Source organism: Vipera berus, assembly GCF_964194415.1.
Source record: "Vipera berus genome assembly, chromosome: 2".
Taxonomy (NCBI): Eukaryota; Metazoa; Chordata; class Lepidosauria; order Squamata; family Viperidae; genus Vipera; species Vipera berus.
The window spans coordinates 66,097,912-66,113,212 of record NC_138203.1 but is presented as its reverse complement, the minus strand read 5'-3'; the positions used below and the strand labels follow the sequence as shown (position 1 = coordinate 66,113,212).

Here is a 15,301-nt window from a genome sequence, read left to right as displayed (position 1 = left end):
CCTTGGATAGAAGCTGTTTTAGCTAGCAAGCGGGTTAGGGTTGAATTACGCATCCAGCCTAATTTTCAGGGAGGATTTGTAGGAATGGGGTGGGGGGCAGGGAGAAAAGCATATGAGAGAATGAGTAATGTTAAATGTTATGAGAAGTTGTTGACAGAAGATCAGGCCAAACTGTGGTGAATGGTGGATGTGTTATTGGAGATTCATGGTCACAAAATTGAAGCATGAGGCTTGGGCATAAGATTTGGAGAGCTGTCATCCCCAGATAGTGGTGAGGAAATTAGGGGTAATTCAGGTTAGCAATTTCCTGATGGCCTCAGACACCAAGGTTATAAATGGAAAATATGGCAGCTTGCCATTATTATTTCAGCAGTCACTAAAGAGAAAAAGGAGACCCAATCAGGAAAAAGATAGACCCTCCCCCCCTCTTTCTGGCAGAGGTTGGTAAAAGAGGTAGAAGATGTGATAAAGAGTTGACAGCTGAAACTAAGAGACCCAAGCTCTTGTGGTTTTAATTTAGTTTCAATTTTTGTTGACACTAATATAAAAATATAGATGAATCAATCAAATGGATTACGTATTGTTCTTAAGAATGTGTAATCAGGAATAGCATATGTCAACAAACAAAGCTGCAGAATGGCCTGAAGCCAGCATCAGTAAGTTCAAAATAAGCAGAAAGCCCACACGTATCTGAATTAAGAACGATGATTGAGGAATTAAGAGGTCAGGTGGAGTAGAAACTCAAATTAAAAGAGCCCACTAGAGAATGAAAAGCTATTAAAGTATGATGGAAAAATGGATGAAGAATGTCAACAGAGGATCCACTCTTGATCAGGCACATTATAAAAGAGGCTAATTATGTAACAAGTTTGCCATCATTTCACTCTTAATGTTATCAGCTATCCCTGGTGGAGACTAATTGAATGGGAAATCCTTCAGTCATTGATTATTTTTACTTACATACCAATAGATTTTTGTTGTATTTTATACAGGTACTCCTTGACTTACAACCACACTGGGGACTAGAATTTTAGAATTTTAGTTGCTAAGGGATTCAGTTGTTAAGCGAGTCCAGATCCAATTTTATGGGCATTTTAGCAAATCACAACAGTAAATGATACAGTCATTTATTTATTTATTTATTTTATTACATTTATATACCGCCCTTTCCCGAAGGACTCAGGGCGGTTTACAGGGTGATTAAAAAACCAAAATACAAAAGTTAAAAACAAGTTTAAAAAAAATATATATGTGTCCCTGCCTAAATAAAACCCCAGTTAAAATAAGATTAAGCAAATCCGGAGTCCCCAACTGACTTTGCTTGTCAGAAGCCAGATGTGAAGGCCACAAATCGTGATCACATGACCACAAATGTTGCAGATGTGGGCTAGTTGCCAAGAGCCCTAATTGTGATCACATTGGTGTGACTATTGTACTTTTTCTTGAGGCCATCATAACTTTGAACTGTTGTTAAACGAAGGGTCATAGGTCAAGAACTACCTGTACTTTTCCTTGATACAAGGTATGCCTTGTGCAATCGAAGATAACTAGATAACCTGAAAATAAACTATTAATATTCTTAGCACTCAGCATTTTCAGGTGTTTGCAGAGCACACCTGTGGTGTTTCTGGAGAACAAGATGGCTAACAGCCTGCTTTCTTTTTTTAAGACAGGAATGTCACTTATTTACAAATGGTGACAGATAAACACTCTCTAAAATAAAACCCACTCCCTGCCTTGGTCAGACAAGTACAACAATCACCAAAAAATTAATCTTTGCTCAAAGCAAGTGCAGAAATTGAAAATTTGTATTAGTTTCCATTCTATGTAAGATAACTAAGGCTGTAAATAAACTATATAAAAGAAGCTAATGATTTACCTTCTCAAATGTTCCAATTTTTTTTTTAAAAAAAAAGAAACAGGAAGGAGTAGGACATTGTACTTCTGGCTTTACAGTTCAATTTGAAGTTACAACAATATGATTTGTCAGTTTCAAACAAAATCGTGTCAATCATACAACTCCCTTTTCATACTGCTTATAATTATTTTGATAGCATTAGAAAATATCAACCACGTTCCTGATTGTTGGGGAAAATTTTTTTTGCAATCATCTCATTGGCTTTTGAGATTTCAGAAGACATTATCAACAAAAATACAGCTTTCCACTTGTATCGTACCCCACTCGTATTAAAACATGCAGACAATTGAATGCTGTAGATTTTCTTGTGAAACTGAAACACACACACAATCCTGAAAAGACAGGTTTGAAAAATGAGGCAGACTCAACTTTCGATGTACTCAAACTTTTCATTCTGAAAAATCAGTGGAAGAGGACACAGTGTTGTGACTCAGGGCCAGCCGGTGGGTCCGACAGCCGGGTCCGATGTATCGGAGGACTCAGATGTGGGGGAGGAGGGAAACGAACCGGCTGATGATGATTTGGAGGCTTTGCAGAGTCCTCAGCCGGGGACCTCTTCTCAGCTGTGTGAGCCCGAGAGTGCGGAGGATGATGACCCACAGCTGGCCCTGTTCAAGGACGCCCGACGTAGGAGGCAGACGAGCAGGGACAAACAAAGAAAGACTATGGGACTCCTCGGGAGGAGGCACAGGGAGACCACGCCCTGAGCTCTCTATAAAAGAAGTGTTTGGGGAGGGGCTAGTTGCTGAAAGCAACTTTTTCGTTTGAGAAGACAAGCTCTTGTGTTTTGTTATCTGCGTAATTAAACCTTGGCAGAAGCCTTTTAGCCTTGGACGCTTTCCAGACTCGTCTCTTAATTAGGGGTTGGGAGAAGAGGGCTGGTTCAGAACAGTTTGCTTTCAGCCAGTCACCCCTTAATACTACGATGGAGCAGCTTCTTGCCGAGAATGCCCAGCTCAACCAGCAACTCACCTTGCTGGCCACTCAGGTGGCACAACTGCAGGCTCAGGTACATGCTGCCCCCCCACCCAGGAGGAAATGTCAGTTAGCTATGCCGGATAAGTTTGCTGGTAAACCAGAACTGTTTCCTGCCTTCCTGGGACAATGCCAGCTTTATATCAGCGTGAGAGCAGCTGATTTCCCCACTGACCGTGATAAGGTGGGATTCGTGTTGAGCCTTCTGTCGGGAGATGCAGCTCGTTGGGGCACGCCTCTGTTGGCACAGCCTAGCCCTTTGTTGGATAACTTTGGGGGGTTTTGTGACCATATGCGCCTCATGTACGAGGACCCGATTAAGGCGCAGACCGCCACCCGACGTCTGAAAGCTTTGAGGCAGGGTCAGCGCCCCCTACAGGCCTATATCAGCGATTTCCGGCTGCTTAGCCAGGATTCCGCCTGGAATGAGGCTGCGCTCGTGGATGCCTTTCAGGATGGCTTGTCAGAGGAGATGTTGGATGAGCTGGCCCGCGTGGACATTCCCTCAGACCTGAATGGGCTGATCCATCTTTGTCTGCGGATCGATGCCCGGCTGCAGCAGCGTAAGAGTCGCCGTGCCACCCCACAGACCCCTGCCGCCCCTGTTGTGCGTGAGCCCCCAGTCCAGAGGGAGGAGCCAATGGAGCTGGGTGCCGCCAGGTCCCGTCTATCGGTGACGGAACTGGACAGACGACGATCGGAGGGGTTGTGTTTTTACTGTGGGGACCCTGGACATTTGGCTGCTTCTTGCCCGAAGAAGCGTCAGCGGGCGTCAGTGACCAAGCCTGCCCCGAGAAAGTCCCCTGCTTTGCTATCGGGAATACGGTCCGAGCCCGATCTAGACGGTGTGAAAGATCGGGCGACCCACAACGATCACGCCGAGCGACGCCGTTCCGACGGTGCCTGTGAACCTCCACGGCATTTGATTTTGGAGGCACGACTGATCCTTCCTGGCAAGCCAGAGGGGATTCCGGTCCATGCCTTAATTGACTCTGGGGCTACCACTAACTTTATGGATTCGGCCTTTGTGGCCAAATGGGCTGTTCCCCAGTGTCCGGTGGATCCGCCCATGCTTGTGGAGACCATCGATGGTCGAGTGCTCCTGTCCGGGCCTATCACGGCCGCCACGCAACCCGTGTGTATGGCCATCAGTACCCATGTGGAGGCCATTCAGTTTTACGTCACTTCGGATCTGCACTTCCCCGTGGTCTTGGGACTGGCGTGGCTCCGGGCGCATGATCCACAGATCTATTGGTCTCAGAACTTGGTCACCTTCCCAAGTTTGCAGTGCGTGGACCACACCCGCCATATCTGTGCCGGCCAGGTGGAGGGTTCCTCAGGGGTTTCCTTGCCTCCCGTACTGTCCGACTTTGCTGACGTGTTCAGCGAGTCAGAGGCGGACCAATTACCCCCGCACAGGCCCTACGACTGCTCCATTGACCTAGTCCCTGATGCGCCTCTCCCAGTGGGGCGTTTGTACTCCATGTCGGAGCCCGAGTTGGCCGCATTGCGGGACTTCCTGACAAAGAACTTGGCTCGTGGATTCATCCGGCCCTCGTCCTCGCCAGTGTCTGCGCCCGTGCTCTTCGTCAAAAAGAAGTCGGGCGAGTTACGGCTTTGCTGTGACTACCGGAAACTCAACGCTATCACGGTGCGTAACCGCTACCCGCTGCCCCTCATCCCCGAGCTCTTGGACCGACTCCGGGAGGCTAAGATCTTCACGAAACTGGACCTGCGTGGAGCTTACAACCTCGTCAGGGTTCGGCCGGGTGATGAGTGGAAGACAGCGTTTGGTACTCGCTATGGACATTTCGAGTACACGGTGATGCCGTTTGGCCTGACCAACGCCCCCGCTGTGTTTCAGCATTTTATGAACGACATCTTTCGGGATCTGTTGGACCAGTTTGTTGTGATTTACCTGGACGACATCCTGATTTACTCCCCGTCGCGTGAAGCGCATCATCAGCATCTCCGTCAGGTCCTGCAGCGCCTCCGGAAACATCGGCTGTTTGCCAAGTTGGAGAAGTGCCAGTTCTACCAGGTGACCATTGATTTCTTGGGCCACCGCATTTCTCCCGAGGGCATCGCCATGGATCCAAGTAAAGTTGAGTCGTTGCAGAGTTGGCAACCCCCGCGTCGCGTGAAGGATGTTCAGCGACTTCTTGGATTTGCCAACTACTATCGGACATTCATCCCTGGCTTTGCTGCCTTGACAGCCCCCCTCACCCGGCTCCTGCAGAAGAAGACTCGGTTCCAGTGGAACGCCCCCGAACAACAGGCGTTCCAAGCTTTGAAGGACGCCTTCATGAAGGAGCCCATCTTGAAGCATCCTGACCCGCAACGGCCGTTTGTCGTGGAGGCGGACGCCTCCGACATTGCCATTGGGGCCGTGTTACTCCAGGCAGCGACGCCCAACGGTACCCTTTTCCCTTGCGCGTATCACTCTCGGAAATTGAATCCCTCGGAGCGCAACTATACCATCTGGGAGAAGGAGCTGCTGGCCATCAAGGCGGCGTTCGAGGCTTGGAGGCATCATCTGGAGGGGGCGCGGCATCAAATCGAGGTCCGGACGGACCACAAGAATCTGGAAAGTCTGCAGACCGCTCGGAATTTGAACCAACGCCAGATCCGGTGGTCCCTCTTCTTTGCGAGGTTTGACTTTCGGGTGCGGTATATACCAAGCGGGCACAACCAGAGAGCGGATGCTCTGTCCAGGAAGCCCGAGTACACCCGAGTGGAAGACAAGCTTCCGCCCAGGACAGTGATCCCCGTCGAGTCTTTTGCTGCGGTACGGGAGCCGGTGGATATACGGGCTCGGATCCGGGAGGCGCAGCAGCAGGAGGCGTGGGTGGCTCAGCGGAAGGAAGAGGTGGGGCCAGATTCGCCTTGGTCGGTCACGGATGGACTCCTGTATTATCGTGACCGGCTCTATGTTCCAGGAGGGCCACTCAGGGGACTCGTCCTCAGCCAATGTCATGATAACCCGGCTGCGGGGCATTTTGGCCTGTTCAAGACTCTGAACCTGGTCTCCCGTACTTTCTGGTGGCCCCGAGTCCGACACGATGTCCAGTCTTATGTCACCTCCTGCGTCCCATGCAGGCAGGCCAAGTCAGCGACAGGGGCCCCGCCTGGTTTACTGCAGCCTTTGCCAACGCCCAAGAGACCCTGGGGGGCTGTGTCCATGGACTTTCTGACGGATCTACCCCCATCCTCCGGCTTCACGACAGTGTTTGTGGTGGTGGACATGTTGACCAAGATGGCGCACTTCATCCCCTGTCGCGGCTTACCGTCAGCTCGTGCCACTAGTCGCATGTTCATCCAACAGGTGTTCCGGCTGCACGGCCTTCCCGACAGGGTCGTCTCTGATAGGGGGGCCCAGTTTACAGCCCGCTTCTGGCAGGAGTTGATGCGGGCGTTGGACATTAAGGTTTGCCTCTCGTCCGCGCATCATCCTCAGACCGACGGGGGTACCGAGAAGGTCATCGGCATCTTAGAGCAGTATCTGCGCTGCTATGTTAACCTGCAGCAGGACAACTGGGTGGACTATTTGGCCATAGCCGAGTTTGCCTTTAATAACTCGCAACACACCTCCACGCAGATGACACCGTTCTTGGCCAACGTGGGTTATCACCCCAGGTTCTTCCCTCTTTCTCTCGTGGACTCACCGGAGCCGGCAGCGAACGAATTCATGGCGGAGTTACAGGCGATCCATCGGTTGGTGCGACGGCAGCTGGAGAAGGCCAAGGCCGACTACAAGAGGTTCGCCGATCGGTCGAGAAGGGATACGCCTCCACTATCGGTGGGGGATCGGGTCTGGCTGTCCACCAGGAACCTACCATCCACTCGGCCGGCGAGGAAGCTGGACCACCGTTACCTTGGACCGTTCCCAGTCGAGGCCGTCATCAACCCGGTCGCCTATCGTTTAACTCTGCCACGTTCCCTGCGCGTGCACCCCGTCTTCCATCGGTCCTTGTTGGTCCCCGAACAACCGGCCTGTCCACTTCGCCAAGCGGAACCTCCCCCATCAGGAACTCGTGATGGAGGCAGCACCCCCGAGTACGAGGTCGCCAGCATCAGGGATTCCCGCTGGCTGAAAGGTCGCTTCCAGTACCTGATCGAGTGGAAAGGGTACGGGCCGGAGGACTTCACATGGGAAGACGCGACCGCCGTTCATGCCCCTGCGTTGGTGACTGCTTTTCACGAACAGTTCCCATCCCGACCGCATCCGGATCGGCAGACCCGAGGGAAGGGCCCTGCGGTGCGGGATAGTGTTGTGACTCAGGGCCAGCCGGTGGGTCCGACAGCCGGGTCCGATGTATCGGAGGACTCAGATGTGGGGGAGGAGGGAAACGAACCGGCTGATGATGATTTGGAGGCTTTGCAGAGTCCTCAGCCGGGGACCTCTTCTCAGCTGTGTGAGCCCGAGAGTGCGGAGGATGATGACCCACAGCTGGCCCTGTTCAAGGACGCCCGACGTAGGAGGCAGACGAGCAGGGACAAACAAAGAAAGACTATGGGACTCCTCGGGAGGAGGCACAGGGAGACCACGCCCTGAGCTCTCTATAAAAGAAGTGTTTGGGGAGGGGCTAGTTGCTGAAAGCAACTTTTTCGTTTGAGAAGACAAGCTCTTGTGTTTTGTTATCTGCGTAATTAAACCTTGGCAGAAGCCTTTTAGCCTTGGACGCTTTCCAGACTCGTCTCTTAATTAGGGGTTGGGAGAAGAGGGCTGGTTCAGAACACACGTCTACATAAAAGTAGCTTTCAGAGCAGTTCGAAATGGATAAAAGTACAGCAACTAACCTGACCAGGGTCTGATTGTGCAGGTCCCATACTGCAATGTTCCCATCGCTACAGCAGGAGAAGCACACCTTGGAATCGGGGCTGATTGCTAGAGCATAGCAGGCCGGAGCTGAGGATGTCAACTCTGCTTTTATACGTGGGGTGGGCGCCGCCAGGTCCCAAATGGATAACGTGCTGGCTTCCCCACCGACGATCAGGGTGCATCCATCGGGGAGTAGCTTACAAGACCGAATGTAGTTATCTCTATTCTGGAGAAAAACACATGGCCTCAAAAATATATACTGCACTAATGGGCTATTGACACTTTTCTTATTGAAAACCACTTCAAGAAAGATGGCATTTGTTAAGAGGTTATAGGGACTCTCTTCTACAGTTTAATAATCCAAAAATAAAACAGAGTGGGAAAAGTAAGGGGTTATTATAGATTCCAATCTATAAACTAAAACAATTGTCAACATTTTCACTTTTAAAACACATTAGAATAGCAAAACTTGAGTAGCAGCTAGGAAATACAGTGCTATAAACAATTCCAGAAGCGGCAATACGATTTTTCTTCTCTGGGGCAGATGCATTGGATTTTAAGTTAAGTCACTTGAAGCACTGCAACTGAAAAATGTGTGTTTTTGTCATTATTGGTATCCTGTAATATGGTGGAAGTAAAGATACAGTGGCACAAATTATTTATAACTTGCTTCTAACTACATTTTATCAAAATTATTATTTTTATAAGGCTCTCGTACTTTTAAAAAGTGCCTGGTTATGTCACTATTGCACAATTCTAAAGAATGTTTAATTTGAAAAAAATAATAGTATGTCATACATGCAGTCCTCGGCTAATGACTGGTCACTTAGCAACCATTCAAAGTTACGACAGATCTCCATGGAGGTAGTTATGACTAGGTCCCAAATTTCCAATTCCCCCCCTCCCCATGATCAGGTGCACAGCAACCATTTACGGCCATTTGCATAATTATATGAACAAGTTTTACAACAGTTTATCTAGAAATTGGGTTTTACTTCTGGTTTTTGGCGAAATCGGCCTATAGCAAACCATTAATTGGGTAGGGTACCCAATTTATAACTGCTATGACTTACGACCATGATTACAGTCATAAGGACTATCTATAAAGCTTCTTCCAAATAACTATTTGCTGCAATGTATCTAATTCATTGTGAAAGTTGATAAGATGTTTAAACAACCATTTGTTTTACCAAAAAATTAAGTTCAAATAATTAGATTGAAAATAAACTATTCCTAACAAGAATAAAAACTTGGATTTGCCTGGCTGAGGAATTCTGGGAGTTGAAGTGCACAAGTCATAAAAGGGCCAAGTTTGAAGACCCCTGGACTAGATGGTTCTTGCTCTTAAATTGTGTTCATTTGTTGCTGAGTTCTTCATTTACATATAGAGAGACAGAGAGAGAGAGAGAGAGAGAGAGAGAGACAGAGAGAGAGAGAGAGACAGAGAGAGAGAGAGAGACAGAGAGAGAGAGAAAGAAAGAGAGAGAGAGAGAGAGAGAGACAGAGAGAGACAGAGAGAGACAGAGGGAGAGAGAGAGACAGAGAGACAGAGAGAGACAGAGAGAGAGAGAGACAGACACACACACACACACACACACACACACACACACAGAGAGAGAGAGAGAGAGAGAGAGAGAGAGAGAGAGAGAGAGAGAGAGAGAGAGAGAGAGAGAGAGAGAGGGAGAGAGGAGTGATAGATCCAGAAATAAAGAGTAAACTAAATTCATCTGAGCTGAGATTTTAGTACTGGACTTCAGTGAAACCATCTTATTTGAAATCTCTTACCAGACAGTCCAGTTGAGAAACAGGGCTCTTATTGCCAGGTTGGCTGATATCCCAGACTTTGACGCACCCTTTTCCACCAGTATACACATGTCTTGTTGGATTGCTTATGGTAACAGCACACACCACTTCCCCATGGTTCAAAGTATTGATCTGGCGAGCATGGCGAGGTATTCCAGGTCCAATGAGAGCATCTGGAGGGAAAGGAACTGGCTGCATTTGGCCATCTGCGGTAACATGAAACGAATATGCTCTGGTAGAGAAGAGAAGAAAGGGGCAGCCAATAGGGGAAGAAAAGCAGTGGTCAAATCATTGACACATTTCAGACTGTGAGTATAAGTCTATCTGCAACATGCTATGGAATACAGGTACTCTTCAACTTATGACTTAACTATTCAAAATTATGGTGGCACTGAAAAGTGAATTACAATTGGTCCTCACGTTTGCGATCACTGCAGAGTCCCTGGGGTCCTGTGATCAAAAATCAGGCACTTGGCAGCTGGTATGCATTTATGATAGTTGTAACACTCTGGGGACTCAGGTGACTGGCATTTACAACTTTCCCAGAGGGCTTCTGACACAGTCAACAACCACCACAATAAAGATCATTGGGCATGACTCACTTAATGACCACATCACTTAGTGACAGAAGTTCTGGTCTCAGTTGTGGTTTTAAGTCAAGGATTCCTTATAGCTGTTTCCATCTGAACAAAGGCAACCAATAGCACAGAAGAGATAACAGTGTTATTTTTCACAGTGACACTACTCGGGAGTAGCTGCAGTTATATCTCAGGTGAATTCTGAGCTGATGTGCTTTTTCAGTTCCAATAATTTTCCTCCCCTGTCCTCAGTTTTATAGTTTCATTAACCAGTTCCTAGATGCTAAATACATAGAATAGAATGTATTTATTCAGGGAATGACTGCCTGCATTTTTCAATGAACATCACTGAAATTTGATCTTATCCTAATTCTAAGAGTTCTGATATATTATACACACACACACACACACACACACACACACACACGAGACATATTTCCTTCCCTAGTCTCTTCTCTCCCTGATGCAGTTGACAAAGGCCTGTGGCCTAGAAGTTAAAACAACTGCCTAACATGCAAACTGCCCAGGTTTGAATCTCAGAAGGGTGTGGCTGGCTGACGAGAGCAAAGAAGCTTGAAATAGATATAGATATACGTTTCATGCAAAAATGGGCATGATAAAGGACCAAAATGGCAGGGACCTAACAGAGACAGAAGAGATTAAGAAGAGATGGCAAAATTACACAGAAGAACTATACAAGAATGAGCTTAACTTCCCTGATAATCACAATGAGGTGGTCACTGACCTCGAGCCAGACATCCTAGAATGTGAAGTGAAGTGGGACTTAGAAAAGCTGAGCAACAACAAAGCTAGTGGAGGTGACAGTATTCCAGCTGAGCTATTCAAAATCTTAAAAGACGATGCAGTAAAAGTGCTACACTCAATTTGCCAGCAAATTTGGAAAACTCAACAGTGGCCACAGGATTGGAAAAGATCAGTTTACATTCCAATTCCAAAGAAAGGCAGTGCCAAAGAATGTTCAAACTATCGCACCATTGCACTCATTTCTCATGCTAGTAAAGTTATGCTTAAAATTCTACAAGCTAGACTCCAGCAGTATGTGGATCGAGAACTACCAGAAGTACAGGCAGGATTTCGAAGAGGCAGAGGAACTAGAGATCAAATTGCTAACATACGCTGGATCATGGAGAAAGCTAGAGAGTTCCAGAAAAACATCTACTTCTGCTTCATTGACTATGCTAAAGCCTTTGATTGTGTGGATCATAACAAACTGTGGCAAGTCCTTAAAGAGATGGGCATACCAGACCATCTTATTTGTCTCTTGAGAAATCTATATGCGGGCCAAGAAGCAACAGTGAGAACTGGACACGGAACCACTGATTGGTTCAAAATTGGGAAAGGAGTCCGGCAAGGCTGTATACTGTCGCCTTGCCTATTTAACTTATATGCAGAGCACATCATGAGAAAGGCAGGGCTAGATGAATCAAAAGTTGGAATTAAGATTGCCGGAAGAAACATCAACAACCTAAGATATGCAGATGATACCACTCTAATGGCAGAAAGTGAAGAAGAACTAAAGAGCCTTGTGTTGCGGGTGAAGAAGGAGAGTGCAAAACTTGGGTTGAAACTAAACATTAAGAAAACCAAGATCATGGCATCTGGCCCTCTCAATTCCTGGCAAATAGATGGGGAAGAAATGGAGGTAGTGACAGATTTTATTTTCCTGGGCTCGAAGATCACTGCAGATGGGGACTGTAGCCAAGAAATTAAAAGACGCTTGCTCCTTGGGAGGAAAGCCATGGCAAATCTAGACAGCACACTAAAAAGCAGAGACATCACCCTGTCAACAAAAGTGCGTATAGTCAAGGCTATGGTCTTCCCAGTTGCAATGTATGGCAGTGAAAGCTGGACCATAAGAAAGGCTGAGCGCCAAAGAATTGAAGCCTTTGAACTATGGTGCTGGAGAAGACTCCTGCGAGTTCCTTGGACTGCAAGGCGATCAAACCGGTCAGTCCTAGAGGAGATCAACCCTGACTGCTCTTTAGAAGGCCAGATCCTGAAGCTAAAACTCAAATACTTTGGCCACCTAATGAGAAGGAAGGACTCACTGGAGAAGAGCCTAATGCTGGGAAAGATTGAGGGCAATAGAAGAAGGGGACGACAGAGAATGAGGTGGCTGGATGGAGTCACTGAAGCAGTAGGCGTGAGCTTAGATGGACTCCAGAAGATGGTAGAGGACAGGAAGGCCTGGAGGAACATTGTCCATAGGGTCGCGATGGGTCGGACACGACTTCGCAACTAACAACAACAACAACAAAATGCCCCCTCTAATAAGTCAAATCTTATGTTTTTTTAAAATCTAACTTTCTTTCTTTCTTTCTTTGCCAAGTAGCTTTCCAAACCAGGACAATTAAATTACCGAGAAATTTTCTTTCTATTTTTGTAGAAGACAATTTAGGAAGCATATTTTTTGGGGGGGAAATTGTGTCCATTTATATTCCTTAAGGAACTCCCACTTTCCTTCTCCCTCAATTTCTCTTTTCATTTTTTGTCTCCCAAGTTGTGACATTTTCCCTGAAAGCACTATATTCCATTTTTTAAAAATCTTCTTCCTTATCATCAGGTGTATTTTGTATACCTAAGGGGTAAAACATCTTTTCCATTTTCACTGTTATGGCTAAGTCTTGCAGTATTTTATATGTACTGTATATGGTAGTTTATATTTCCCTTCATCTCTTCCACTTCTAAATCCATTTCCTCTGCTTCATCTTCTGATTTCTGGTTTATTTGTTCATACTTTGTAGTCGTTGTCTAGGAATTTTCTAGTTGTAGATTTAATTTGGAGTTTTGTTCATTTACATTATCTAAATTATTTTTTAGTCTCATTATGGTTTCTATTTTGTCCTCTTTGTGTGCGACAATTGTTTGGTGAATTAGTTTAGCGTAGAGTATATTTCTTTCTGAAAGGTGTTTATTTTTTCTTGAAGCATCATTCTTGGAGATCCTCTAGTATCAGCAATCTTAATAAGAGTAGAACAAAGTTTCATCTAGTTTTCTGGTCTTTATGTGCAGCCTTTATAACCCAATAGGTTCCAGAATATGGGTCCAGTCCTAAAAGCAATATTTTGTAGTGATCCTTTGTTTCAGGTGTCCAAAAATTGTCTGTCAGGCAAGGTTGTAATCCACATGTTCAAAGTGTTCAAAATGTTCAACCACCCTGAAAGCAGCTCAAAAGTCTCTCCCAGCCAGACTTAGTCAAAAGTCAATTTTTTCTTCTTCTCCCAATAGTTCTTGAGATTAAAAGTCCAAGCTCAGTAGGTGTTTATAGTCCAAGAAGGTCAGGATGATACATATGCCAAAATATTTTCCTTTATTACCAGCTGTTCTCCATTAAGGTAGGAGTCACCAAGCAGCCAGGAAGCTAGTTGTAGTGCTATACTCAAATTTTATTTTTATTTTTATTTTTATTCCATTTATATCCCGCCCTTCTCCGAAGACTCAGGGCGGCTTACAAGCTTAGCAGTAGCCTTCATTCTATGCATATGCCTGCTTATTAGGGCTTTCACACACCCTCCCAAGCGGCATTATTACAAAGTCAGCTTAATTGCCCCCAACAATCTGGGTCCTCATTTTACCTACCTCGGAAGGATGGAAGGCTGAGTCAACCTTGAGCCTGGTGGGATGCAAACCTGCACTAATTGCAGGCAGCTGGTGTTACTTAAGGAGGCATTTGCCCACTGCTCCACCACTAGATGTCATTCAAAATCCATTTCCCACTCTTAAGACAAAGGATTGATTTCTTATATTTCACCCCAATGTTTTTTTAAAAAACAGAAAATCTTAACAATTATCTCAGTTCTCAAATTTGTCAAAACTGTAGCTTTATGTTACTTTCCACTTCAGTATTATGTATTTCTGTCCCCCATAAAAGAAATTAAAACGCCACTTCCATTCACGTTTGGAGGTTTTACCTTCTTGTGAGCCTTTCCCAGGAAATTCAGTTGTAAAATAGTGAAGAAAGGATCAATATTTTCACCCAGTTCCAAGAATGCTGTTTACAATGCTAATTAGTGCTTTTCTTCTTTGGTTGTCAGCAGCTAATGGCTGACCACAGGAATGTGGCAGTCTTTCCCCTGCCAGTTTGGAGGGTTTTCCTCAGATCAAACAGAAAGACCGCCATCTCTCCATGATCGAAGAGGCAACCCTCCTTCTTCATCACCTCTTTGGAGCGATTTTAGGTCCTTTCAGGGTCCCCAGCAGGGCAAAATCGGGCATGGAAGGTGGAGCCCTGCCTTCCTGCATCCGTCTCACCATGACACAAAACTGGAAGTCCATTTGAAAATCATAACAAACAGAACCATATAACTATCATCTTCAACATATAAATAAAAATAAATTTCCTTCCAGACATATGTCTAAAGATTTTGCAGATTTTTAATCGGTTGATCAAGCATGAAACATTGGCCCTTTTCAGACATAAGATCTGAACATTATTCATGATCTTACCAAGATCTGAACATTATTCATGATCTTACCACATGACTATAATACAATTTTTCAGCACTAATACAATCAAAATGTATCATTAAAGCAACTGGGAAATTGTTGTCTTTTATATGCTTAGGAACCAGGATATGATCCTGATTGTACATTCTAGTTTATAAACATAAATTAAGCCAACTTCTTTGTGCAGATGAAAAGTGTTTAATCAATCTTAACTGAAATATCAAAATGTGACATGAGCAAGGAATGGACAATAATGGAGCAAAGAGCGATAAAATACATTCTCAATCCAAGAACTTCAAACTATATTAGATATTATGTTTAGTCTAAAACACTATCCTTCATCCTAAAATATCACCACTACCACATGCCGCTTCCTTCATCCAATGAAATGCATACAAGAACATTTTAAGATCACAATTTAAATGGAATACAAAAAAGTGTATTAGTATAAATTAGCAGCTACAAGTCATATGGTGATGGAATTTCTGCAGTTCTACATGTTGTTGGATTCCAATTTTTATCAGCCCTTGTCCCAGCATAGTCAGTGGTCAGGAATATGTTTGTAAGCTATTCATAGTCATTTGTCAGTGTGTGTGTGTGTGGGGGGCATATAAATGTAATAAATAAGTAAAAATAAATGAAAAAATGATAGTTGAAATTAAGTAGCTCTGGAAGCCCACAAATTGGGGGAGGAGGAGGAGTATAATAGCAGCAACAGTCATGTGCCTTAGTTTCTCT

General features: G+C 45.5%; 1 protein-coding gene across 5 annotated transcripts in view; it reads right to left on the bottom strand.

Moving 5' to 3' along the window:
- Window positions 1-15,301, bottom strand: part of TLE1 (TLE family member 1, transcriptional corepressor) — a 93,638-nt gene that overhangs the window by 9,869 nt on the left and 68,468 nt on the right. For all 5 annotated transcript variants that reach the window (XM_081320840.1, XM_081320842.1, XM_081320841.1 and 2 more), the window contains 2 exons: window positions 9,501-9,750; window positions 7,694-7,941 (listed from right to left, as the gene is read on the bottom strand). In XM_081320840.1, the coding sequence (XP_081176966.1) occupies window positions 7,694-7,941; window positions 9,501-9,750 (498 nt within the window). The remainder of the gene's footprint in view (window positions 1-7,693; window positions 7,942-9,500; window positions 9,751-15,301) is intronic.